This window comes from Mangifera indica, chromosome 16 (genome assembly GCF_011075055.1).
Source record: "Mangifera indica cultivar Alphonso chromosome 16, CATAS_Mindica_2.1, whole genome shotgun sequence".
NCBI classification, from domain to species: Eukaryota; Viridiplantae; Streptophyta; class Magnoliopsida; order Sapindales; family Anacardiaceae; genus Mangifera; species Mangifera indica.
In genome coordinates this window covers 13,716,333-13,744,323 of record NC_058152.1, presented here as the reverse complement: position 1 = coordinate 13,744,323, position 27,991 = coordinate 13,716,333, and the positions used below count along the sequence as shown (strand labels likewise).

General features: G+C 34.8%; 2 protein-coding genes and 1 pseudogene across 2 annotated transcripts; all 3 read right to left on the bottom strand.

Annotated features, from left to right (window-relative positions):
• Positions 1 to 482: 482 nt before the first annotated feature.
• On the bottom strand, positions 483 to 10,173 carry LOC123199394 (protein NARROW LEAF 1-like). Its single transcript, XM_044614365.1, has 6 exons — positions 9,906 to 10,173; positions 8,447 to 8,953; positions 7,987 to 8,130; positions 3,383 to 3,623; positions 1,891 to 2,391; positions 483 to 1,421 (listed from the first exon to the last, which is right to left on the bottom strand). The coding sequence occupies exons 2-6, from the start codon at positions 8,939 to 8,941 to the stop codon at positions 1,018 to 1,020; spliced, it is 1,785 nt and encodes a 594-aa protein (XP_044470300.1). The 5' UTR covers positions 8,942 to 8,953; positions 9,906 to 10,173; the 3' UTR covers positions 483 to 1,017.
• Positions 10,174 to 11,931: 1,758 nt separating this feature from the next.
• Positions 11,932 to 20,339, bottom strand: LOC123199030 (annotated as a pseudogene).
• Positions 20,340 to 21,061: 722 nt separating this feature from the next.
• On the bottom strand, positions 21,062 to 22,282 carry LOC123199785 (glutathionyl-hydroquinone reductase YqjG-like). Its single transcript, XM_044614841.1, has 2 exons — positions 21,508 to 22,282; positions 21,062 to 21,427 (listed from the first exon to the last, which is right to left on the bottom strand). The coding sequence occupies exons 1-2, from the start codon at positions 21,682 to 21,684 to the stop codon at positions 21,194 to 21,196; spliced, it is 411 nt and encodes a 136-aa protein (XP_044470776.1). The 5' UTR covers positions 21,685 to 22,282; the 3' UTR covers positions 21,062 to 21,193.
• Between the last annotated feature and the right edge of the window lie 5,709 nt (positions 22,283 to 27,991).

Here is a 27,991-nt window from a genome sequence, read left to right as displayed (position 1 = left end):
TTTTAACATTTCATTTGTGCGTGGTATTTTTATCTACTTCACTTTTGTTCTCATAATTAAAAGATTGAGGAGGCTTATAGCAAATAAATATCAACAAACTTTTACATATATAATTATTTGGCTTAAAGTTAAATTAATAATCAACTTGATTGATTTTGTTATTCTTTACAGGACACGGTAAACTTTTCAAGGCTGATTAGCTCTCCCTCATTAATGATAATTAATCATTAATTATCCAAGCTTAAGAGGCTCTTCACCCATCAAGTTGTCGAAATTGGATTCGTTTTTGTAGAAAATAAAATGTTCCCAAAGAATTCTGCAATTAGAATCTGTTTAACATAAACAATGATAAATGGGATGTGTTCATTGTTGAAAAAAAAAAATTTTCATATTCAATATTTTATGTTTAGGATTGACCATCACTATTGAAACCAAAGTTAAATTTGAGAATAGGAAAAAAAACACAAGTTAAAATAGCAAGATACACGTAAAGAGAAACATATTATTAGAACCATGCTTGATATCCAATAGACTACAAGAATTTGGTTGTTTCCTTCAAGTCTTAGTATTAACCATTCCACATGAAATTGAGAGACTTAATGGTATGGTGCTCCTGATAAGCCCCTTTACCAATTTCCTTACCAAAACTAAACATTCTACCTTCTTCTGATAGCTGTTCATACTCCCACTTCAGGAGTGCTTTATGGTACATCGATTTTAACAGGGTGATATAAATCAAATAACTATTGCCTAGACAATTTTTCTACTAAATATTGTATAAACTTCATATGTAGCCTACCACTGTAAACTTGAACAAAACATGCAATAAAAAAGAATGATGGTTCATCCCATTTTAAGGCATTCACCTTCAGTTCTTGGAGGAATTTGGATTCTGACGCTTCTGAGATATTTCCAATTTAGAACTTGAAGCCCCAAGCAATCTGAAGCCAGAACAGATAAAAATAATTCCTGACCTCATCCATGATTTAACCAAGCAGTATAATGCATTTCTCCCATTCATTTTGGTTCTTCAATACTAAAGGAAGTTCCAGAATGCTTTCTTCTCTTTGGCTCTGACTCACCTAACCGTAATGAGACATAAATCTCTTCATCGGGACCATTCCTCAATTGCGAGAGGCTTTTTAACTCAAGATTTTCTGGTTGGTTGTTTTGGTGCATTGGAGATCTACCCGTAAAACTTGGAATGAACTGATGTTCCACCTTGGGAGATGTTTCAATCCCATCTATATGAAACTCCGGGGTAATGAATGATGCGTGCTGAGTTTCACCATCAACCAAAACTTGCTGGATGTTTAAATTAAGAGGCTCAAAGTTTTCCTGATCTTTGGGTGGAACCCGTTCAGGGTGGGGTGACTCCCCAATTGTAGAGTCAATAGCGTTTCTTTGATCTTGCACTGCAGCTACATCAAACAGAAAAAACCAGAAATAATCAAAAGTGCAGATGGGGAAGCATGTGCTAAATTTCTAAATGGAGGCCTACTTCACACTAACACACTAGACCTTTAAAGCCTTTGTTGGCCTCAGATAATCTTCAGACAAATTAAAATCAATATGAAAATATCCCAAAGGCAAATATAAATGACAAGTTGCAAGAAGACTCAAATTGTAATATTTTAAACAACTGTTTCAACATTTTGATCTTCTTCTACTAGCAGATAACAAGCCATTTCCCTCCAAACATTTAGCAATTCAAAGGTGGCTGTCCTAACATTCAATGGTTTATTTGGTTCAATGTAAAACTTTCAAGAACATGCATACCTCTTAACTGGACAATCATTCATATGTATTGCCTTGACATTCTTGCTCTTTATATAATTGACCAGAACACCATATACTATGAAAAAGTTTCTAACTGATTCAAAAACATACCTTGAAACCCTTCATTGGTCGTGATGAGATCAAGTTCAAGGAGGTCAAGAAGGCGCCCAAGATCAACTCCACTGGTCCAATTCACTGGAGGTTGACCAACTTTTAGTTTCAACCGACCACGATTAGCTGTCCCACCCCAAATGATCCCAACAGGCCGTGGCTTCTCTGCATTCTGACACTTCAAGAGAATGAGACTTCCACTATCACCTTCAAGGTCAAAAGTCTGCTGGTTCTCACCCACAACAAGAAAATCCGTGAAAAAACAAATCCCTTTCTCATCATTATATTCAAGAGCATAGGCCATTATTGTCCCAGTTGTCAGACCAGAACTTCTTCCCACTTTGATCACTTTCTTGCCAATGAGACTGTTAATTGGAGACTGCAAATCTATGTTATGAACATCATTGATCTCACCCACACCTTTTATGGACGTAATTACGTTGCTGAGATTAAAATCATCCGCAAAAGGAATGAAGGCTCCGTCTGCTCGGACGAATGTTTCTGCAGGGACACCAAACCGTAATGGGTATGTGTGGGGGTCAGAACTTAACGCGTAGCACAAACATGAAGTTACAGATAGTCATATTCAGCAAACCATCCAAAGAGAGAGAGAGAGAAATAACTATTTGACAACAAAGTTAACCAAGCCAACACATTACAAACCCTAAAAATTGTGCGTAACTGCTTGATTTAAGCATTAAGCTCAATGACTGAGAGGATAGAAGGTTAGTTAAAATTTTATATTATGTCACCAAAAGTTACATTCCTCTTCAGTTTTTAAAATTTTAATCTACAAATAGTTTAACCTAGTATATTTTAATGATTCAAGAAGAGATAATTCTAGCCCCAACACTTTAAAAGTCCACACCCTCGTTCTGCAGTCACAAGGAAATTAAAAAAAGTTCGAAAGGATCACAAGGTTTGCCAATGTTAGAAAGGAAAAAGTCGCCAAGTTTAAGTTGGTTTATAGACCAAGTTTACTGAAGCACAAAAGCTTCAGGTTGTAATTGGGATTCCAATTTGAGTAATGGATCCAAAAATGTCTTATATCAACATGACTGCTGCTACACTGTAGTATAAACCAAATTACAGGCTATCATGAATATATTAATAGCAGATGGATTAGAAAAAGAATTAAGTTCCTCTATAAAACAGGAGTTTCTTTCCTTTTCTAATCAGCATTTGGGTTATTTTTACAGGCAGCCAGATAACTTAAGTCTGTTTTGATCTCTGATCAATTTTAACGTGCAGAAAAAATGGCCTCTTTCTCTTCCCATGACAGATGGAGCTATCAATATGAAATTTATTAATGCTAGTCATAGCGCAAAGTACATTGTCCTTAATAGTTTCTAAGATTATTTTTTCAGTTCTTTCTATTTCTAGGATATGATTCATGACATGAAAACAAGCAGACAAATGAGGAGCCGAGATGGTTTGCCATAAGATCTGTTGGTAGTACATTAATGATGACTATAATCTGGAACTGCTTTACCTGGATTTGTTCCTGCAAAGATACCGTACCAAAGCTCATCTGTGATGAAGGACGTTGCCCTCTCCACAGCACCAAGATAAACCCCAGGTCCAAGGCTGGGCGGCAAAGGATGAAACATTTTCTGATTTGGGTAGTCTAAATCAACAGCAACATGTCTATTTGTAAGAAAACCAACCTGTCGATTTCCTGTTCGGCTTCTAACAATAGCACCCAAGGTTCCATATGTTTCTTGGCTAGCAACCTACAAATGGGACAAGCCACATGATTCCAAGGGAAACATAAAAATTGAAGAAACTAGTATTCAAATGGGACAAATAAACCTCATCTAAAACTATGTTTATGCCATAAAGAAGCACAAAGGACAAATAAAAAGCATGAGAAAAATTTCCTGAAAACAGTATGCCTGCACATGCCCAAACAAAAATTTATGATAAAATAGAAAAGCAAGGGAAAAATGCAAAACCATATACTAGTAAAATATCCAAAATTGGGAATTGAGTATTTACCCAACTGTGCTAATGTTTTAAGAACTTTGTTTTTTGGTATAAGGCTAATAAGAAATCTTTGACTGAAAACATGATGACAAGGAAACCAACTCTACAAAGTTAGTGCAACAGAGGCTTGCAAGCTAACAAAAAACACATTCCATAGATACTATCATCAACAATTAGATCCTGAACCTTCTATGAACAGACTTGCTACCCAGCAATATTATACAACATAAGTTAGACAGCTTCAAAAATATAAAGTAATAGCAGTTCGCCTCCTAAAGAGAAGTACATATAACTCCAAAGTGCTGGCAATGGTTTGTTACACAGTGCTCGAAAGCATAGCAAGTGAGTATCCAAGCCCAAGATCTAAGTTATAACTGCCAAATGTTTGGAGGTAGAAACTCTAGCTGATGCCATCTGTTACAACCAAAGATTTAGGTGACCTGCAGGATAAGAGAATAGGGAGCACAAGAGGCACACAACGGCAGTTATGAAAGCATGAGCAGTTCTGAAAAATATGGAAACATAGAAAGAATAAGAGTGGTGAGAGAAGCAAGGAAACATGGAACATAGTGAAAACATGCATGACAATTATGACATGAGAAAACCTAAAATAGAGATTGGGGAAGGAAAGAAGGGAGAAGAAATTGGGTTTTGGCTGGGCAACCTTTGGTTTATTGAAGCAGAGAGCTGACCTCTCAAAAGCCAGTTGAAGTGAAGAGAGTCTAGCCTCTCAAATGCTAGACAAGTGCAGGGTCCTTTTCTGTATTTTGTTTTGGGCATTCTGCTTTTCTGGTGTTTCATTTCTGTTGGTTGGTTTCATTTTTGTGTTGGCTGAGTGAGTGGATTCAATTGGTTATTGGTTGAAAATTGGGGGATCCTAACACCATCAAATTTGTATTTTCTTCACCCCGCGTACACTAACATGTACAGAGATTTCCCCACTTATGTTAAAAAAAAATTAGTTAATTTGATACTTGAATAAGTTAGTTTGATACTTGAATAATTATTCATCAACTAATACAAGATCTTGAACATGATCAACAGCATCTGCATCACAGTGCAAATTATATGGCAATGAAGATATTAGCCTCTCAAGCAACTAGGTCATTGGACAACATTTTCATAAAAGACCTGAAAAATTCTAACCATACGAAGAAAGGCTAAAATCCTGAATTTTGTTAATCAGAGAACGCAATATAAAGTAGTTTCAAGTTTTGCAAAATTCAAGTACGTATCAAGAATGTTTTACTATGGAAGTTACTAAATAATCAATAGAATTTTGCTCACTCACAAAACTATAACCATAGTTTTTGAAATAGGGTGAAAGAAATTTTATTTTCATCTAAATTTTATAAGCCAATGGCTGATGTTAGTATGAGAAAAGCAATCACATATAATACTTAAACACCTAAACTATATGATATCAAAAATGAATGACTAAAGACATACATTGCCAGATATTTAAAATTATCACATTACTTTGCAAACTTCCAATCTCAGGTAGTCCCACTTCCATACTCAGCATTGGTAGACTGAAGTTAGGACTAAGAAACATATGCAAGCCTCCATTTAGCTCACAAGCTATGGCCAAAAAGGGTTCAGGCAAACCAATACGCAATTAATATTATTAAGAAAGCAACACTACAAACATTGCAGTTAAAACTTGATATATTAATTCTTACAGGTCATCTCACATAGATCTGGACAGGTCCTCAACAAATAAAAGATGAGATTACTATCCTGAATACAGTATGGTGCATGAAAGTGACAGTTATCTAAAACAATGCAGCTCCAACAGATCCAAATTGGATGAAGGAATTTCATAGTTAAGCAAAATGATGGTAATTTCCACCATTAACAAAAATCACTATGACAATGAGCAAGGATCGGAGTGCATGTTAGATGTGCGTATAGTCTTTTCAGTTCACATATACTCTCAATTTTACTGGGTATCTCCAGATAACATAAGCATAGGCTGCTCCTGAATATTAGAAAAGAGTGGAATACAAAATTTCCTTGGACTCTAAAATGATGGTCTGTATTATGTCAGCTTCAAAATTCAGAAACAAATTCAAATGATAAAAAAGTAGTAATGTAAACATGATTGCTGTCATAACCTAATAGTACTTCTTCAGAAATGCTTTAATGTTAGGTTAGATCATGGCCACAGTATTGCCGGAAAATTTTCACAAACCAACCACAACCACAAATAATGGTGTACAATGTACCACAAAACCATAACATATGTTGGTAACCACCAATAGAATAAGATTCACCAGAGGAAATAAGTTACTGATTTCATACTAAGAGAAGTAAACCAAAGAAATGAAAATATATGAAACAGAATCCAAAGAAGCCATCTGTCCAAACAGCACATGAAAAACAAAGCCTTTTGATGACACTATCGGATGTTTCAGCAATCTTAAGGCAGAGTAGCTTTTCGTCGTGCTTATAGCATGATAGTGCAGATGTCATAACAGCACAGTCCTACAATAAACCAGCCCTCCAGTTGCCTCTCACAGCGACTAGAGCCATACAACTAGAAGAGAGTACATCCAGGAGATATAAAACTCCCTTACCAGAATATTATACAATTGCCAAGCAAATGAGCAGTGCAGAGAAAACATGTACAGGACTTTTAATTAATTCTTACACAAAATGCACCTGTTTGGGAATAAGTACATAAAAAATGGTCTCCCATTTAAAAAATAGATAAAGCTCATGTCATGCCAACTACCATGTTAAACAATTAGTATCCTGACTTTTCACCAAACAATGCCCAAATCTGGATGCCATATCGCATGCATGCGGGCAAATCTTCTTCTATCCATAAACAAGATGTTCCAGAAGAGAAATTCCAAGCAATGTGACAAACAGTGCAGTATTACTAATATGTCAGTATTACACAAGGTATTAATTAATTCTGAATGACAAGTTTTACAAGGAATTGATCAATCTTATAAAACATTTTGCAAATAACTTTCCAGTTATTTCAAAAATCAAAAGATATATCTTTAATTTAGCCTGGATGCCTTTTGCTTTCCCACCACCAGAAAAATGCTGAGTTATTGTTTGTAAGAATAAAATTCGATCACTGATAGTAAATTTTAAAAAGCAGTGATTCACTTTTTTATGGATATATACTCACAGCCTCAAGGCTTCAACCACGGGAAATTATGAACACATTTTGACATTCAAGACATATTTCATATACACCCCTATTAAATGGTTCACTCTTTCTTAACCTATACGTACTTTCTAATAAAGGATGCTATTTTAATACTCTCTGGACAGATCTCCCAGCTAATTACCTTTTTTCTATCAAGAAATGCAATGCAAAACATGGAGTGCAAAAGCCCTGAAATAACATATTGACTGTCTTCAAACTCATACATCATTAGCAACAAAGACACAAGATTTCCAGAAAGATAAAAATCTTGAAGTAGATTTGGCCTCTAGTAGATTAGAGTTGTTTTTTCTCTTATTTTTACCTCCATAAACCCAAAAGATTAAATAATAAATGGATAAATTTTTTAACTATGTTAGACCTCCCATACACCAAGTCTACCAGAGTAGAGGTACGTGTGAGCACAGGGAAAATTCCCCATTGCTCCTTGATTATGTTACAGCTGATATGATTCTATGACAACTGAATAAATGGAAGAGATCACGGGACGTCTGCGGGAGGATTTTTGAAGGCATCTGGGAGGTCACTGGCTCCTCTAATTGCCCGGGGTCTGGTTGGTATTTACATATTCACTCTGCTATTTTTTATGCAATTTCTACGCAAGAGCTGCTGTTTTTCTGTTATCTGCATTTTCTGGGTTTGAGTCTCATCAAACTATCCCTGTAACAACACTTATTAATTATCCAAGTCGAAGCACCTCAAACTAGAAATTCAATTGCAAGGGAACATCCTCATAATTAGAATTATCAATTACCCAATTGTTAAATGGTACATCTGAAATTCAGCACTTACAAGACTGTTCTACGCTACAATTAACTTGCAATCAGAACACGGATAAAGTGTCCCTTTACAAATCGTGCAGACAATTCCCTACCATTCAGTCGGTATGCAACATATAAATATTGCTAGGAGAAGAGAGATACCTGAGAACCAGAACCAATACATAGGTCACTTCCCCTCAAGCCATCTACAAGCTCAGTATATAGTTCTTCCTTAGGAGTTGGAGCTGGTGCACCATAATATGAGAATTCCACAACATCTACATCACACCATACTCCTCCTGGGCCCTGCTCCAAATAATAAATACAAATTTTAACATCACATGCAAAACAAGGTCAGCCACAACAAAATACTACAAGAGAATAAATTTGAACTATCAACATCAAACTATGTTCATTTTCTTTATAAGTTTACAGGATTTCACCCAAAAAAATAACGCACCGTCCTTTCAAGATTTGAAAATTTTCCAACATTTGTAGAATTTAAAAATGAAAATTCAAACACCTTCCCCCCATCCATAAATGCAAAACACTGAAAAGATAGATATATATAACAAAATTCATGAAGAACAAGAAACTGTGCAGAAGCACTGTTATTACTCACCTCAAGGGCAGCAGGTAGACACTGTACAGGGCTAAGCCATTGCCTGTGAACTTTCCGAGCAACAAATACAAGAATAGCTGGTATGTCAGTCAAAACACCCCTTCGAATGCGAAACCCAACTGCTGTCCCAAGGCTAAACCGACGTAAGATTTTGCTATGAAATGCTCTAATAGTCATCAGTTCAAGCAATGTGGTAGCTTGCTGCCCTGTTGGCAACCGTCCATGAGTTTCAGGGAGAACTCCTTTTTGGAGGTTTCCAAAATAATTAGCTCTATCTTCTGCTGCGTCATGTAATCGACTTAATGTAGGCCAGGAGAAGTAGGCTGCATTACTCTCAGAATGCTGACCAGACGATGCAAAAGGTTGAAGCGGTGATGGACTCGATGAAGGCAGATTAGGAATATTACAATAGTTTCTTTCCAAATCTAAAACAGATTCCTCAGACTGGGATGATCCTGAGTGCTGAAATCTTAAATCCAATCTGGCCTTGTCCATCTTTCAGACCTCCTGCATGTTATAAATTTAATTGCTCTTAAATTTTCAACTTCATTAAAATTTCCAACTCTGTAATACAAACCAGAACATCAACATATCGTTACTTTCATACATCATAAGCGTCATTGGTGGGACCAGGATAACCTTGGAAGCAACTCAAAAGTTTTTTAATAGAATAGTAAGCAACAGATTGAAGATGAAAACTACAACCCAATAACATGGAAATGAAAACTTGATTACACAATCAAAACTAGAAGAAACTCACACATCAGACAAGAACGAATCACAATTACAGAATATTGACAAAATAAAAATTAAGAAGACAACATACAAAGCATCAGAGAAGCAAGCAGAGTCAATAAAATAACAGTAAAACAAATACTGTCTAATTCAAAAAGCCCAACAAATTGCACAGACATAAGAGCTAAATTTAGCCCCAAAAAAATGATTTCAAGTTTTATCTGATATTTTCAGTCAGATACAATACCAATTATTACAGTTTCATTGCAACCATTTATATAAAAAATTGACATAACTACTAAGCTCAAAACTCGAAAAGCAAAGAAGCAATTTGTTTCTCTAGAGAAGTGAAACAATTAAAGAAATGAAGTAAAAATGAAAACTTTAATACAAAGAGGCATAACAAAGACAGAAGAACAACACCGGCTTCACTGTGATGTTTGTTGAGGACAGATGGAACAGCTTAGAAGCGGAAAAGATAGAGAAAGAAAATAAAGTAAACCAAGTACGTACATACTGAATCTAGAATGTTGAAACGTGCTCCAAAATAATAACAAGCCAAAAACTTGAAATGGGAACTTAAAAACAGTCCAAAGAGACCAAACCCAGAAAGCCAAAACACATTAAATGAACAAAGCTACCGAAACCCAGATAGCAAATTGACAGAATAAGCAAAACCCAGCTACAAAAGTTAACAAAAATACAATCTTTGGTAAAAACTCACCGATCAGAAATGGTGGAGGCGTGTTGGAGGACTTAATGAAAAGTACTGAAGAGTTTCATTTATTAATTCATTCATACCCTGTTAAACTACCAGTATGTAAACTGAAAGACGATGATACCAGCAAGATTGCCAGCAACTTTGTAAAGAGATTAGAAAAAGAAAAAGATTATAATTAGAATAGAAAGTGAAAGCTAATAAATTTTCTAATCTGGTGAAAGAGAAAGAGAGAGAGGAGGCTACTAAATATCTGATGTTGTAGTGTTTTATGTGTTTGTATTATTAAATCAAATTAATAATAATACTACAAATTGTTATTTTGTATTTTAATTGTATATTCCTTTTCTTTGCAAAAACATTTTTTTTCTTTTTTTATGAGTTTAGTTGATCAAAATTATATGGTGGAAAGGAAAACAAGTGCAGGATGAAAGGAATGAGAAGAGATTTAATGGAGGAGATGAAATTGTTTCTTGGATCCCACCGATATTTTTATTTTGGTGGGGAAATTAGGGACCCATCCATATTTGCTCCCCAAAAGTAGCACACTCTTCACCCAAATAATTCAATTCCCACATATCCATTTTGGGTTTTTGTATCTTCAAATACAAATGTAGTATTTTATCATATAATTCTTGCTCTAAAAAATTAGAATAGTTATAATTATCATCTTATAAATGACATTATTAATTCAATATGTGAATAATTCTATTCTTTGAAATGAGCTTATAGTAGCACCAATGTTTACTATAAGTGTCACTAATTTAAGTTAAATTGGAAATCCGAAAGTGGAAATTGGTTTGTTGGTCATATATAAATACATGTGTTTGTCTAAATGAGATCGATTAGTACAGGAATTTGAGGCTCTGAATTAAAGTAGATTGAAAAGTAGGATAAAATAAGTAAAAAGTGGTCAATTAGATGTGGGGCATAAAGAAGTAAACATATTGGAGAAAGAAGGAAGAAGAAGCCCTCAATCATCTTTTAAATATCATTGCCACTTTTACTAGCTTCTTTCTTTTAATGGGTTTTATCTCAATAGTGAAATTTCAAGCCAAACTTTTTTTGTCTTTTTTATCTTCTCTCTCATCTCATGCATGAGGTCGCCTATACTGCATCTATTATTTATTTATTTTCATACAAAGCCTATCTCAATAATAATAATAATAATAATAATAGGCTTTTCTTTCTTTGCCCCTTCGTGCAAGTAGAAGTAAAATAAATAAATTTATTTCTCTCTCTCTCTCTCTCATTTCAACAATGACAAGTTATCCCTTACATTATCTTCACCTTATGTCACTCACATTATCTTCATCCACATTTCAATTATCCAATCATCATCAGTTGACTCTGTTTAATTATTTAATATTATGAAGCTATCTTATTCAATATGGCACTCACACCCTAATAACAATAGTTATAGTCCTTTAATTTTCTATATCAAACATTTCGAGTTCATAACTTCCTTCATCATCGTCCAATCTTATAATTCCCAATTCAATGATTGTTACTATTTGGTAGTATTCAGATTTTGAATGTGAAACCAAGAAGAACGACACAAAATTAAAAATCCTGCTTTAGAAAAAAGGAAAAAAGTTTCAACTATGCAATTATTGGAAGAGAATATCAAAAAATGGGTTCCACCATAAGCAAAAGGTCTTTCTTTAAAAGAAAATTGCAAAAATGTCACTCATAATTGATGCCCTTTTGATTTAAAATAAATATAGTAAGAAAGCAATACAAAGATGTGTAATCAAAAGCTATTTCAAATATTATCTCCAAATTGTAAACATATTCACATCTCTCCCAACTCCCATCTCCTCTATATTTGTCGGTTGAGAGTGCGGTTCAATTATGCAATTATTGGAAGAATGTTAAATATGAATAAATGGGTTCCACCACAATCAAGCTCATTTATAAGAGTTGTTCAAATTCAGTGATAGATATTGTATATTATGATGAGGGTGGTGGCTCCTGAGTTGATGTATGCGTTGACAATGGGTGGTTCCAGGTGAACAAAGGGGAATAGAGATGAAGAACAAACTGAGTCGTCATGGATTCTTAGAGAGATACATAAGATGATTTAATGAGAAAGACAGGCTAATTTGATGATTTATTTGGAAAACACATAAAAATAAAGTAATAATCATCTACCTTTTAAGCCACAGCATGATGCAATTCAATAGAAAACCTCGTTTTGTTATAAGGAGAAGAGTAATCAATGTTAGGGCCAACAGCAATAATCCCCAATGGATCCATTAAAGGATGGCTTCCATAATAATGCCTCTTGACTCAAGATTTTCCTGTTTGTTGTTTTGGTGCATCGGAGATTTACCTGTAAAACTGGGAATGAACTGATGTTCCACCTTGGGAGACGTTTCAATCCCATCTATATGAAAATGCCGGTTAATGAATGATGGGTGCTGAGTTTCACCATCAACCAAAACTGGCTGGATGTTTAAATTAAGAGGCTCAAAGTTTTCCTCATCTTTGGGTGGAACCCGTTCAGGGTGGGGTGACTCCCCAATAGTATAGTCAATAGCGTTTCTTTGATCTTGCACTGCAGCTACATTAAACAGAAAAAACCAGAAATAATCAGGAGTGCGGCGGATAGAGAAGCATGCGCTAAATTTCCAAACGCAGGCCTACTCAACACTAACGCACTAGGCCTTTAAAACCTTTATTGGCCTCAGATAATCTTCAGACAATTTAACATCAATATGAAAATATCCTAGATGCAAATAAAAATGACAAGTTGCGAGAAGACTCAAATTGTAATATTTTAAAGGCCACCCAAGGTTAGGTGCGTTCTCAAAGTCACATCTGTGAGATTTGAAAAGTCAAAAGTCTCATTCATCCGTTAAAAATCTCAGTTAGAGTTAAAGGTAAAACCGTCATTTAACAAAAAAACTAAAGTTTTTTTCTTTTACTCCCTACAATTCCCCTAACCTGAAATTTAAAAAATCAAAATTTTTCTTTTGGGGTTTGCAAATCGTCGTAGGAGACAGCGTCCCTCCCGGCTTAATTCTCTCTACTGATCACATTCTAACCACTAGCAAAGCCTATATTGGAGGTTTCAGACAACCACATCGTCATCGTCTGAGACCTCTAACGAACATCTTCGTCTCAAACGAAGACGATTTCATCTTCGTCGAAAGAAATAAGCTTCACCGGTGGTTGAGATGTGATCAATAGAGAAATCTAAGCCAAAAAGGAAAGCCAACGCTGCCGGAGACAACCCTCTCCGATGACGGTTTGCAAACCCTAAAAGAGAAATTTTGATTTTTCAAACTGAAGAAGACAAACGTAATAAAACCTTAACTTTTTAAAATTTTTTATTAAATAACGATTTTACCCCTGACCATAGCTAAAATTTTCAATAGATAGATAAAATTTTTAACTTTTCAAACCTCACAAGTGTGACTTTAAAACGCACCTAAACTTGAGTGGGAAATATTCCTTTGGCCTCTTTTAAACAACTGTTACAGCCTTTTGATCTTCTACTAGCATATAACAAGCCACTGCCATCCAAACATTAGCCAATGAAGGCTGACTGTCCAAACGTTCAATGTTTTATTTCGTTCAATGTAAAACTTCAGCTGGACAATAATTCATACGTATTGCCTGGACACTCTTGCTCTTTATAAAATTGACCAGAACACCATATGCTATGAAAAAGGTTTCTAATTTGATTCAAAAACACACCTTGAAACTTTCATTGGTGGTGATGAGATCAAGTTCAAGGTGGTCAAGAAGGCGCCCAAGATCAACTCCACTGGTCCAATTCACTGGAGGTTGACCAACTTTTAGTTTCAACAGACCACGATTAGCTGTCCCACCCCAAATGATCCCGACAGGCTGTGGCTTCTCTGCATTCTGACCCTTCAAGAGAATGAGACTTCCACTATCACCTTCAACGTCAAAAGTCTGCTGGTTCTCACCCACAAGGAGAAAATCCATGAAAAAATAAATCCTTCTCTCATCATTATATTCAAGAGCATAGGCCATTATTTGTCCCAGTTGTCAGACCAGAACTTCTTCCCACTTTGATCACTTTCTTGCCGATGAGACTGTTAATTGGAGATTGCAAATCTATGTTATGACCATCATTGATCTCACCCACAACTTTTATGGATGTAACTATGTTGCTGAGATTAAAATCATCCGCAAAAGGAATGAAGGCTCCATCTGCTCGGACAAATGTTTCAGCAGGGACACCAAACTGTAATGGGTATGTGTGGGGATCAGGACTTAATGTGTAGCACAAACATGAAGTTACAGATAGTCAATTTCAGTAAACCATCCAAAGAGAGAGAGAGAAACAACTATTTGACAACAAAGTTAACCAAGCCAACACATTATGAACCCTAAAATTGAGCGTACCTGCTTGAACTAAGCATTAAGCTCAATAACTGAAAGGATAGAAGGTTTACTCAAAATTTTATATTGGTAGCCAAAGGTTACGTTCCTCTTCAGTTTTTCAAATTTTAATCTACAAATAGTTTAACCTAGTATATTTTAATGATACATGAAGAGATAATTCTAGCCCCAACACTTTAAAAGTCCACACCCTCGTTCTGCAGTCTCAAGGAAATTAAAAAAAGTTCAAAAAGATTACACGGTTTGCCAATGTTAGAAAGGAAAAAGTCACCAAGTTTGGGTTGGTTTATAGACCAAGTTTACTGTAAGCACATAAGCTTCAGGTTGCAATTTGGGATTCCAGTTCGAGTAATGGATCCAAAAATGTCTTATATCAACATGACTGCTGCTACACTGTAGTATAAACCACATTACAGGCTATCATGAATATATTAATAGTAGATGGATTAGAAAAAGGGTTAAGTTCCTCTAAAAAACAGGAGAGTTTCTTTCCTTTTCTAGTCAGCACTTGGGCTATTTTTATAGGCAGCCAGATGACTTAAGTCTGTTTTGATCCCTGATCAATTTTAACTTGGAGAAAAAATGGCCCTTTCTCTTCCCACGACTGATTGAGCTATCAATGTGAAATTTATTAATGCTAGTCATAGTGCAAAGTACATTGTCCTAAATAGTTTCTAACATTATTTTTGTCATTTCTTTCTATTTCTAGGATATGATTCATGACATGAAAACAAGCAGACAAATGAGGAGCTGAGATGGTTTGCCATAATATCTGTTGTTAGTACATTAATGATGACTATTATCTGGAACTGCTTTACCTGGATTTGTTCCTGCAAAGATACCATGCCAAAGCTCATCTGTGATGAAGGACGTTGCCCTCTCCACAGCACCAAGATATACCCCAGGTCCAAGGCTGAGCGGCAAAGGATGAAACATTTTCTGATTTGGGTAGTCTAAATCAACAGCAACATGTCTATTTGTAAGAAAACTGACCTGTCGATTTTCTGTTCGGCTTCTAACAATAGCACCCATGGTTCCATATGTTTCTTGGCTAGCAACCTACAAATGGGACAAGCCGTGTGATTCCAAGGGAAACATAAAAATTGAACTAGTATTCAAATAAGATAAATAAACCTCATCTAAAACTATATCTAGGCGATAAAAAAGTACAAAGAACAAAAAAAAAAGCATGAGAAAAATTTCCAGAAAATAGTACACCTGCACATGCCCAAACAAAAATTCATGATAAAATAGAAAAGCAAAGAAAAAAATATAAAACTATATACTAGTAAAATATCCAAAATTTGAAATTGAATATTTACCCAACTGTAGCTAATGTTTTTAGAACTTTTTTTGGTATAAGGCTAATAAGAAATCTTTGACTGAAAACATGATGACAAGGAAACCAACTCTACAAAGTTAGTGCAACAGAGGCTTGCAAGCTAACAAAAAATACATGCCATAGATACTATCATCAACAATTAGATCCTGAACATTCTATGAACAGACTTGCTACACGGCAATATTATACAACATAAGTTAGACAGCTTCAAAAATATAAAGTAATAACAGTTCGCCTCCTAAAGAGAAGTACATATAACTCCAAAGTGCTGGCAATGGTGGGTTCGTTACACAGTGCTCGTAAGCATAGCAAGTGAGTATCCAAGCCCAAGATCTAAGTTATAACTGCCAAATGTTTGGAGGTAGAAACTCTGGTTGAACCCATCTGTTAGAGCCAAAGATTTAGGTGACCTGCAGGATAAGGGAACAGGGAGCACAAGTGGCACACAGGGCAGTCATGAAAGCATGAGCAGTTCTGAAAAATATGGAAACATAGATAGAATAAGAGTGGTGAGAGAAGCAAGGAAACATGAAACACAGTGAAAACATGCATGACAATTATGAAATGAGAAAGCATAAAATAGAGATTCAGGGAGGAAAGAAGGGAGAAGAAATTGGGTTTTGGTTGGGCAACCATTGGTTTATTGAGGCAGGAAGCTGGCCTCTCAAAAGCCAGTTGAAGTGGAGAGAGTCTAGCCTCTCAAATGCCAGACAAGTGCAGGGTCGTTTTCTGTATTTTGTTTTGGGCATTCTGCATTTCTGGTTTTTCATTTCTGTTGGTTGGTTTCATTTCTGTGTTGGCTGGGTGTGTGGATTCAATTGGTTATTGGTTTAAAATTAGGGGTTCCTAACACCACCAAATTTGCATTATCTTCATCCGCAAACACTAACATGTACAAAGAGTTCCCCACCTATGTTAAAAGAAAAAGTTTCAAGGAGAATGAGTAAAGTTTTAGAAAATATTGAAAAGATGGAGAAAAGACTATTATTTTCTCTCTATATATTCAACTGATATACAACACTTATATTTATAGGCGATACAAGCTATAAAATTAGGAATAAATAAATTATTTGTTATTCTATAAATTTTGAATTTACAACTAATATATCCCTAAAATCTTGATCATATCTCCAAGCTGGCTTGAAAATATCTTCCATTGCTAGCTTGCTAGTCAAGTAATCAAATTGCTTTTTGTGTAGTCCCTAGGTAAGTATATATGCAATCTACTCGGTGATTGGTAGATATGGCATGCGTATCAATCCCTTTTCAAGTTTTTCTTTAATAAAATACTTGTCAACTTCCACAGGTTTTGTTCGGTCATGAAGAACAGGATTATGAGCAATTGTAATAGCAACCTTTTTGTCACAATAAACCTTCATTGGCGAAGCACATAGAATTCTCAATCCTTCTAGCAGCCTTCTAATCCACAAAACTTCACAAATCTCATGAGCAATTACTGTGAACTCAGTTTCAGCACTACTTCTAGCCACCACGTTCTGTTTTTTACTCCACCAAGTGACTAAATTTCCTCCAACAAAAATATAGTAACCTGATGTAGATTTTCAATCAGTAATGCTCCCTGCCCAGTCTGCATCAGTATAGACTTCAACAAGTAGATTTCCATGTCTTTTAAACAACAAACTTTTACCAAGTGTTCCCTTTAGATATCTCAGGATTTTATACATTGCTTCAAAATGTTCTTACCCTGCTGAATGCATAAATTGGCTCACTCTACTTACAGCGAATGCTATGTAGGACGTGTATGAGACAAGTAAATTAGTCTCCCAACAAGCCTTTGAAACTTATCTATATAAACCACATTTTCAGTTTTAGAATGTCGTAAGTTTCAGGTTGGGTTCAACTAGAGTTTCAACTGCTTTACAATCAAGTAAACCTATTTCATTGAGCAAGTCAAGTACATATTTGCGTTGAAAAACAAAGATTCCTTTTTTAGAACTTGCAAGCTCCATTCCAGGGAAGTATTTTAGTGCTCCCAAATTTTTAATTTCAAAATCTTTGTCAAGTCATTTCTTCAATTTTTCTAGTTCAATATGATTATCACCTATCAAAATTATATCATCCACATAAACAATCAAGATAGTTATTTTCCCTTCTTTTGAATGTTTGTAAAACATAGCATAATCTGCTTGACTTTGGCAATAACCATAGCCTTTGACCGCCTTCCCAAAGCATTCAAACCAAGCACTTGGGGATTGTTTAAGACCATACATGGACTTCTTCATTTAAGAAGGGAAAATAACTAAAACAGATTAGGAATATTACAATAGTTTTTTTCCAAATCTAAAACAGATTCCTCAGACTGGGATAATCCTGAGTGCTGAAATCTTAAATCCAATCTGGCCTTGCCCATCTTTCAGACCTCCTACATGTTATTAATTTAATTGCTCTTAAATTTTCAACTTCTTTAAAATTTCCAACTCTGTAATAGACAAACCAGACCATCAATATATTGTTACTTTCATACATCATAAGCATCATTGGTGGGACCAAGATAACCTTGGAAGCAACTTGAAAGTTTTTTAATAGAATAATGAGCAACAGATTGAAGGTGAAAACCACAACCCAATAACATGGAAATGAAAACTTGATTACACAATCAAAACTGGATGAAAGTCGCACATCAGACAAGAACGAATCACAATTACAAAATACTGACAAATAAAAATTAATAAGACAACATACAAAGCATCAGAGAAGCAAGCAGAGTCAGTAAAGTACCAGTAAAACAAATACTGTCTAATTCAAAAAGCCCAACAAATTGCCCAAACATAAGAGCTAAATTTAGCCCCAAAAAAAAATGATTTCAAGTTTTATCTGATATTTTCAGTCAGATACTATACCAATTATAACAATTTCATTGCAACCATATATAGAAAAAATTGACATAACTACTAAGCTCAAAACTCGGATAGCAAAGAAGTAATTTGTTTCTCCAGAGAAATGAAGCAAAAATGAAAACTTTAATGCAGAGAGGCATAACAAAGACAGAAGAACAATACCGGCTTCACTCGGATGTTTGTAGAGGACAGATGGAACGGCTTAGAAGCGGAAAAGATAGAGAAAGAAGATAAAGTAAACCAAGTACATACATACTGAATCTAGAATGTTGAGAAGTGCTCCAAAATAATAACAAGCCAAAAACTTGACATGGGAACTTAAAAAACAGTCCAAAGAGACCAAACCCAGAAAGCCAAAACACATTAAATGAACAAAGCAACCGAAACCCAGATAGTAAATTGACAGAATAAGCAAAATCCAGATATAAAAGTTAACAAAAATACAATCTTTGTTAAAAACTCACCGATCAGAAATGGTGGAGGCGTGACGGAGGACTAAAAGTACAGAAGAGTTTCAGTTATTAATTCCAAAAGATGATGATACAAGTAAGATTGCCAGCAACTTTGCAAGAGAGTAGAAAAAGAAAAAGATTATAATTAGAAAGTGAAAGCTAATAAATTTTCCGGTGAAAGAGAGAGAGAGAGAGGAGGCCACTAAATATCTGATGTTGTAGTGTTATTTGTGTTTGTATTATTAAATCAAATTAATAATAATACTACAAATTTTTGTTTTGTATTTTAATTTTATATTTCTTTCCCTTCCAAAAACATTTTTTTTTTTTTATGAGTTTAGTTCATCAAAATTATATAATGGAAAGGAAAACAAGTGCAGGATGAGAGGAATGAGAAGAGATTTAATGGAGGAGATGAAATTGTTTAATGGATCTCACTGATATTTTTATTTTGGTGGGGAAATTATGGACCCGTCCATATTTGCTACCCAAAAGTAGCGCGCTCTTCGCCCAGATAATTCAATTCCCACGTATCCATTGTGGTTTTTGTATCTTCAAATACAAATGCAGTATTGTATCATATAATTAGAATGGTTATAATTATCATCTCATGACTGACATGATTAATTCATTATGTGAATAATTCCATTCTTTGAAATGATCTTATAGAAACCTCACTCGATTTCAGTCGGATTCATGCCAACGACATCTCAAGGGCCTCAACTTTTTTGTCTATATTGTTCTTTTGATGTGCTCTATTCTCGTCGTTGATGCAAATGCTAAACCCTAATTAAGCAAATAGAGTGAGATATCTAGCTTCATTTTGGCTAGATTTTTGCATCGACTATGAGAGAAATGGGATAGATATTGATGCCAATGGCTTGGACTAGGTAGGGAAGACCTCAAAGACAAAGGGAGTAGGTCCTCAGAGCTTCTATGAAAAATGAAATCAAAGATGGGGTGAAATAAGAATTTTTACAAGGTGAGGGGTGAAATGGAAATAGAAAAAATATAAAAGTCGCATAAAACCTAGACTTGGGAGAAAAATTTTGTTATTAAACCTGAAAATTTGAGGTTAGAAGAAAATAGTTAATTTTTAAAATTTAGTGAAAAAACGATTTTTATTAAATAAAATTTTTAAATGATAAATTTACTTTAATAATAACAGTTAAAATTAATAAAATGATGGATATTTAAATTTTTGAAAATTAGTAAGTGGGAGATGGCATTTCCATCAAACCTTGGGTGGGAACTAGTCGTTTGGCCTAATAATAACAGGCTTTTCGTTCTTTGCCCCTTTGTGTAAGTAGAAGTAAAACAAATTTCTTTCTCTCCCTCTCATTTCAACAGTGACATATTATCCCTTACATTATCTTCACCCAATGTCGCTCACATGACCTTCATTCATATTTCAATTATGAAATCATCATCAGTTGACTTTGTTTAATAATTTAATATTGTCAAGCTATCTTGTTCAATGTCACACTCACACACCCTAATAACAATAGTCCTTTAATTTTCTATATCAAACATTATGAGTTCAGAACTTCCTTCATCATCCTCTAATCTTACAATTCTCAATTCAGTGATTGTTACTCTTTCGTAGTACTTAGATTTTCAATGTGAAACCAAGAAGAAAGACAAAAAATTAAAAATCCTGCTTTAGGGGAAAAAAAAAGTTTCAACTATGCAATTATTGGAAGAGAATATCAAAAAATGGGTTCCACCATAAGCAAAAGGTCTTTCTTTAAAAGAAAATTGCAAAAATGTCACTCATATTTGATGCCCTTTTGATTTAAAATAAATATAGTAAGGAAGCAATACAAAGATGTGTAATCAAAAGTTATTTCAAATTTTTTCTCCAAATTGTAAATGTATTCAGATCTCTCTCAACTCCCATCTCCTCTGTATTTGTCAGTCGGGTTACTGTTAAATTATGCAATTATTGGAAGAATGTTAAATATGAATAAATGGGTTCCACCACAATCAAACTCATTTATAAGAGTTGTTCAAATTCAATGATAGATATTGCATGTGATGATGAGGGTGGTGGCTCGTGACTTGATGTATGCGTTGACAATGGGTGGTTCCAGTTAAACAAGGTGGAGTAGAGATGAAAAACGAATTGAGTAGTCGTGGATTCTTATGGAGATACATAAGATGATTTAATGAGAAAGGCAGGCTAATTAGATGATCTAATTTGGAAAACACATAAAAATAAAGTAATTATCTTCTACCTTTGAAGTCACAGGATGAGGCAATTCAAATAGAAAACCTCTCTCTGTTATGAGGAGAAGGGTAGTCAATGTTAGGGCCAACAGGAATAATCCCCAATGGATCCATGGAAGGACGGCTTCCATAATAATGCCTTTTGATGTGTTCCATGCTCACAGTGCTGCTCATCCCTGGAATTTGAAAAATGTCTTTCGTGTAATTGAACAGATTCTGGTACTCTCGGATCAGCTTCTGGTTGCACTTGAAGTGAACCGCATAAACCTGAAGTATACAGTTAAACAATGTTATGTTTTTGGATATTATATTGAACACAATCTCACTTGGAAAGTTAGTGTTTATACCTCATCAAATCTCACTTGGATGTCAGACTCAGTCAGAGAGCTTCCACATATATATCGCTGCTTGCCGAGAATCTCCTCGCATTTGTCCAAGGTATCATACAAGTTTTTCACAGCCTGCAAGAGGAAGATTATCTCTGTTTCTGCAGTTAGCACAAGCATAATTTGTTCCTTAGACATGGAAGCAGTAGGACCAGTACCTCCTCATAAGGGCCTTGCTTCATAGCAAAACCACATTTATAAACACCATTGTTTGTTCCAGTATATATCCTTTCATTAACGTCATCAATTTGGAATTGCAAGGCAGGAGGATAAAGGTCAAGGACTGCATTCTCTGCTATGTCATTGAATTCAGCATTGAACATCCGGATTATATCTGAACTCTCATTGTTAACAATCGTTTTGAGTTTTTTATCCCATAGAACCTGATAGAAAACAGGAATCTATCAGTTAAATTTTGTGATTCAAACATGTTGACAACTTCAAATGAATGATATATACAGGAACTGAATATTTTCCACTGTAGTTCTCGCTGGCAATCTCATAGAGTTCCCTTGTGCTTCTTGCTCCATTCAAAGGATCAGGCTGGGCTCCAGTTCTTCAGCTTCTGAAACTGGGAATACCCATCCAATATGCTCATCATTCTTGCTCGTTCTTTCCCATTTGGATTTGACTACCTTGCAATAGATGGAAAAATATGAGCAAACTGAAATAGTTTAAAACAACATAAAATTGAGAGTCAAAAAACTTACTGAGAAAGAGATTGCTCTGCCAAGGTCTTTGATTTTCAAGATTGAAAGGCACCTGCAGGCCCATGGACAACCGTATGCAATGTACAGATGATATCTTCCAGATTCCAACGGGAAGGGGGAACGTGGATCTCTTGAAATGGCTCTACGAAATGTTGAGGAAGATCTGGCAAAAGCACCAGACTCAGAAATCTCTTCTATTGAAGACCGAGCCATTCAAATAGTCTGCTGAAGATTCATTGCAGAACTAGTATATCTTCTTACCATCACTGGTTTGTTATTACTAAAAAAAACAAAATCACACATTCTAGCGGCCAAGCAATTTCTAACCATCAGTGCAGGAAAGTCTAGCAGACAAAACGCTAAGTAATATTAGGATACAGACAGACCATAAGATAACTACAGGTACTAAAATAAACAAAAGAAAATTGAACCTACAGAAGGTTACGAGAGACTTCAAGAGAGTCATCAGGGGAGCAAAGAATCGCAAGGGTGAAATACTAAAATTTATATTGTAAGCTACGTAAGTGTATCTAATTATGAAAGAGTTTCATGGAGACCATATAATCAATCAAATGCAGAAGAAACTTTGCATTCCAGGTTGAACGCCTTATGATTGTACTGGTACAAGGATGCAACTAATCCTGCATTCCCTCATATTGGTCAACCATTTGTCATAAAGACACTGCTTGTAATTCAAACATCAATTTTTTACTGCTTCTAAGAGCTAATAGCCTACTGATGAGTACATCTACATTTGTGGCAATTGCCTAACTACTATTTAAAAGAGTGAGAAACTAGAGGCATATTAACAAGCACCTCATCAAATGAGATTTCCAATATGCGTATTAGAGGGCAACATCAGCAGGTTCTATTCAGAAATAGCTTCAAAAAATATCACTTCTGAGTATTTAGCATGTAACTTGCTCAATTTTTAAATATCCATGTGCAGCCACAGAGTTTCACTCAAAGATCACTAAATGCACATATTTATATATTGGAACTCAACTGAGAGAAACCCAACAAATAATTAAGAGCCAACCCACTAAGCAAAAAAACAAACAATGAATTGCGAAGAGAAACATATTGAAAATCTATCAGGATTCAAACAAGGGATAACATGAAAGATCAAATAACACAGAGCCCACCAGAGAGTATGATAAATATTGCGAATAGAAAGAAACCCAGAAACATGGAGAGAGTAATAAGAGAGTGTAATAAAATTTACCTGGAAAGGATATTACAAATGAGTTGCAAAGCTTTTTTCTGGAGTAAAAGGAAAAGTTGTGTATGTCTTGTGAAGTGAAAGCATTAGAAATCCTTTCACTATAATGTTAAGCTGTTTGAGTTCAAATTGTATACTAACTAAATAATCAGGATAATTCACTACGTATATATTGGTAACAAAAACTTTTCTTCGCAAACAACTGCTCTGAATAATCCTAACAAATAACATCTATCAATTAAGCACCATCTGGTGCCATGTTTTGAAGGCCAAAAGCCTTACTCCCACCAAAGGTATAGTGGAAACCGAAACTCACATCCATTAATTTTTTTAAAATCTAAATTTTCACATATTTGTTAATTTATATTATTACTGTCAGAGATAAAATCGTTATTTAATAAGAATATTAAAAAAAAACTAAAATTTTATCATATTTTTTCTCATAGTTTTAAAATCTAACAATTTTTCTCCACTCAAAATTTGAAAAGTAATCATTTCCCCCCTAGAGTTCTTTTCTCCTCTCTGGCGACAGTTTGCTACCTTTGGCCGTTAGCTTTCTCCCTCCGTTCTTCTCTTTCCCTCCCAGTCATCCCTTTCCTCTTCGACTGTCTTTGTTAGAGATGAAAAACATTCGTCTTCGTCTAAGACAAAAATGTTTTCGTCTTGGTCAAATGGAAAGGGAAAGGAGAGCAACCACGAGAAAGAAAGCCAACGCCTAAACACGACAAATGATCACTAGAGAGGAGAAGAATTGGAAATTGAAGGAGAAAGAAGGGGTGAAATTAAAATTTTATTAAAAAGTCGGGCGTAATGTATATGGAAAAAATACAAGAGTTTACAACCCTAGCTTAGGAAGAGGGGGGGGGGGGGGGGGGGGGCCGAGTTAGTTTTTAAACATGAAAAATATGAGGTTAAGGAGTATAAATAAAAATTTCAAAACTTAAAGGTGATCCTATAATATAAGTTTAAATAAAATTTATAAGTTTAAATAAAATTTATAAATGACAATTTTACCCTTGACTATAACGGCAAAAATTAACAAACGGATGTGTATTTAGGTTTTTAAAAACTAGTGAATATGAGTTTTAGTTTACACTAAACCTTGGGTGGGGATAAGTCTTTTCACCTATTTTGAATATACAAATGAAAAAAAAATAAAGGGAAATTAAAATTTTTAGTCTTATTTTAATTCGTGTATACATATATATCACTCATTTCAAAACTTAAATAAATATACCACAACAGTAATCTACTTTTCCAAAATACCCTTCTTAAAATGACCTATATAGAGATTCTCTTTTTTTCTCTGCAACTTTTTCTCTTTTATTTCTCAGCTTTCAAGTGAGGAAGGAATCCCTGCAGCATGAAAAAAATAAATTATTAATGGAAAAAAAACACATGATTAAACAATAAAACCTGTGAGAAAACTATTATAAAATATTCAACTTGGACACAAGGGAGGGAGAGGCAAAAATTGCTAAATTTATTAAGAGAATTAACATCTGCTGCAAAGACTTCATAACAAAATCATTCACATTCAGGTTATTTCAATTTAGCATTAACGCCAAGGCTAACCCTTGGTGTTAACGCCAACCCCCTGGGCCCTAGTGAATTTATTTTTTTTGTTTTGTTTTCTTCCATTGCACTCAATTCTTTTATTTTTTATGCTTGTTTATTTCAATTTAGTGCTCATGTGTGTATTGTTTTCCTTGTCTTGGCAGAAAATTACATAAAAAATTACAAAATTGCCATTGTCATTTTCTTATGTTTTTTATTGTCTTGCCTTGATCAATTTTTGTACATCACTTGATGATATGATAGTTTAATATGTTGTAAATACGTATGTATGAAACTTGGTTACATTGGTATTGCATTTGGGGCTTAATTTGAAAAAATGGTAAAGTAGTGTAATTTGGAGTTTTTATGTTTTTTAGGTTTATTTTTAGTCAGGATGGAAAAAGCTACATTTAAGATTTGCTATAGAGGTCAATGGGTTGAAGGTGATGATAACGTGGCAAGATATGTTGGTGGGAATGAGAGAGGGATGTGTATTGACACAAATGTTAATTTTGAAAGATTTATTGCAAGAATCAGCTATCGTCTAAGACTAGATCGAAGTTAATCAAATGTGCGCTTATTTACATTAGGTGATGTGGGTTTGATGAGGATATGTACAATGCTCCGAGCCAAGACATTGGCAAAATTCAAAGTCATGCTTATAACGAGGGGGCTAAATGTAGTAGAAGACGTCATGGTTTTATGAATATTGGAGCATATCCAAGTCACATCCATAATCCAAATCCATTTCAATGGGTTCCTGAATCTGCTGTTAATGTTGAAAATGTATATATTAGTAATCGGGCAACACAAAGGGGTAACCATTTACAAGTGATGGGTTCTTATAACTCCAATGCAGAATTGAAAATATTATTTCAAACATATGTCTTAGAGACAAGAATTCAATGGAAGGTTAGTCATTCCAATAACATACGGTATGAGCTTAAATATGTACACCCACAATGTAAATGACGGACACGAGCAACAAGAGAGCAAGATGGAGACTATTAAGTCTTACGGCGTATGAACAAGGTCCACACTTGTCCACGGGATCAAATATTGTTGCCCCATAGATAAGCTGATGCAGAATCATTAGGGAACATACTTAAGTCAATGTTTATGGTTGATCGCATTTATCAACCAAAGGAAATTATTTCAGACATGACAGATAGGTACATAATGGACATATCTTACACACAAGTATGACGTGCCAAAACATATGCAATAAATGCATTACAAGGATCTCCGAAAAAGTCTTTCAGTCTATTACGTGAGTATTGTCATAATTTGCAGCTTAAGAACCCAAAAATTGTGACACGTATTGATATCGATCCAAAAAATAGGTTCAAGTTTTTTTTCATGTGTATAGGGTGTTTTATAAGAAGGTTCCAATAATTCTGCCGCCTAATGATATGCATTGATCCTTTACACTTAAAGTGAAAGTATCTTGGATCTCTTTTTATTGCTGTTACGAAAGATGGTAATAATCAAATTTATCCACTCGCATTCGGTATTGGGCACAAAGAGGGAATAGATACATGGATGCCCTTTTTAACATATCTTAGCATATGCATTGGTGATTTATCGAATTTGGCCATTATTTCTAATCATCATCATTCAATAATTACGTCGGTCGTGAATGTAATGCCTCATGCCCGTCCTGGGTTTTGTAATTTCCACATAAAGGGTAACATGCATTCGTAGTTCAAAAAAACTAAACATATTGAAGGATTATTTTGGAAAGCTACTAAGGCATATCGCCTCACGGACTTTCAAGCTGCTATGAATAGAATTGTCTGAGTAAATCCCACTGTAGCAGCCTATTTGACCGACATTGGATATGAAAGATAGGCGCGTGCCCACTTTAGAGGATAGCAGTACAATATTATGATGACCAATATTGTTGAGTCCTTCAATGTTTTGACACAGACTACTCACGCTTTGCCTATCACCATATTGGTTGAGTTTCTTTGAAGCACAATGCAATATTGGTTTTTCAATAGGCGAAACATAGTTGGTTTATATGACTAAAATTTTAATGATGTTTCTGTTTTTTCATCGCATTTATTTTAGTTGTTTTTTGCAGATGAGAGATCTCACCCGTTAACACCATGGGTTAAGAACAAGCTTGATCGATATGTATTCAAATCTGTCAGCATGGTTGTTAAACCAATCAATATGCAATAATACGAAGTTCATGATTCACAACAACAAGTGTTCATCGTGAATCTTCTATATCAAACATGTGATTATAGGAAATTTCAACTTTCCCAGATTTCGTGTGCACACATTGCAGCTATAATAAGGTATAATAACATGTCAGACTATGTAGGTTGAGTCAGTACATATTACTCTACTGAATATTTACGTAAGGTGTACGAAAAAAATATTAATCCACTAGGGGATCAATCAACTTGGACACCATCAAATATGTCTACGATTTATCCTCTAGTGATGAAGCAACGAAGGTCCGGTTATCCTTCCGATCATGCAAGAAGACCTTCACAAGGAAAGGAAGTTCGACAATAAAACTTCAGTCGATGTCATCAACTTGGTCATACTCGCTTGAAATGTCAGAGTCCAACTCCAGTGCCCATGGTTGGCTCGTCCCGCACACCAAATAACACACGAAACCGAGGTCGTTATAGTCACGATGTAACCCATACGGTCGAATAGGTTATCATGGTTAATGTTCTGATTGTGTTTGATATTATAATTTCAATTGTATATTGCATGTTTAATTTTATGTAATTTATCTGTTAGGTTTTGTACATATTTTAATGTATTGATTTTTTATGTTCAGACTCCTACATGTACGCGATGGCAATGGATCAAAATAGTATAATGGAATTACCACAACATTTATTTGTTAGTCTATCATTTTATATATATATTTGATTTTTTGCCTATACCATACATCAATAAAACAATAATAAAATATATCATTCAAACAATA

Excerpts from the sequence above, each read along its gene's own strand:
- LOC123199394 (XM_044614365.1), bottom strand. The coding sequence starts at position 8,941 with ATGGACAAGGCCAGATTGGATTTAAGATTTCAGCACTCAGGATCATCC. Across the intron at positions 8,131-8,446 it reads GTCTACCTGCTGCCCTTGAG|GGCCCAGGAGGAGTATGGTG; the intron begins GTGAGTAATAAC and ends TATTTGGAGCAG. Across the intron at positions 1,422-1,890 it reads GACCAATGAAGGGTTTCAAG|CTGCAGTGCAAGATCAAAGA; the intron begins GTATGTTTTTGA and ends TGTTTGATGTAG.
- LOC123199785 (XM_044614841.1), bottom strand. The coding sequence starts at position 21,684 with ATGTCTAAGGAACAAATTATGCTTGTGCTAACTGCAGAAACAGAGATA. Across the intron at positions 21,428-21,507 it reads TCCAAGTGAGATTTGATGAG|GTTTATGCGGTTCACTTCAA; the intron begins GTATAAACACTA and ends TGTATACTTCAG.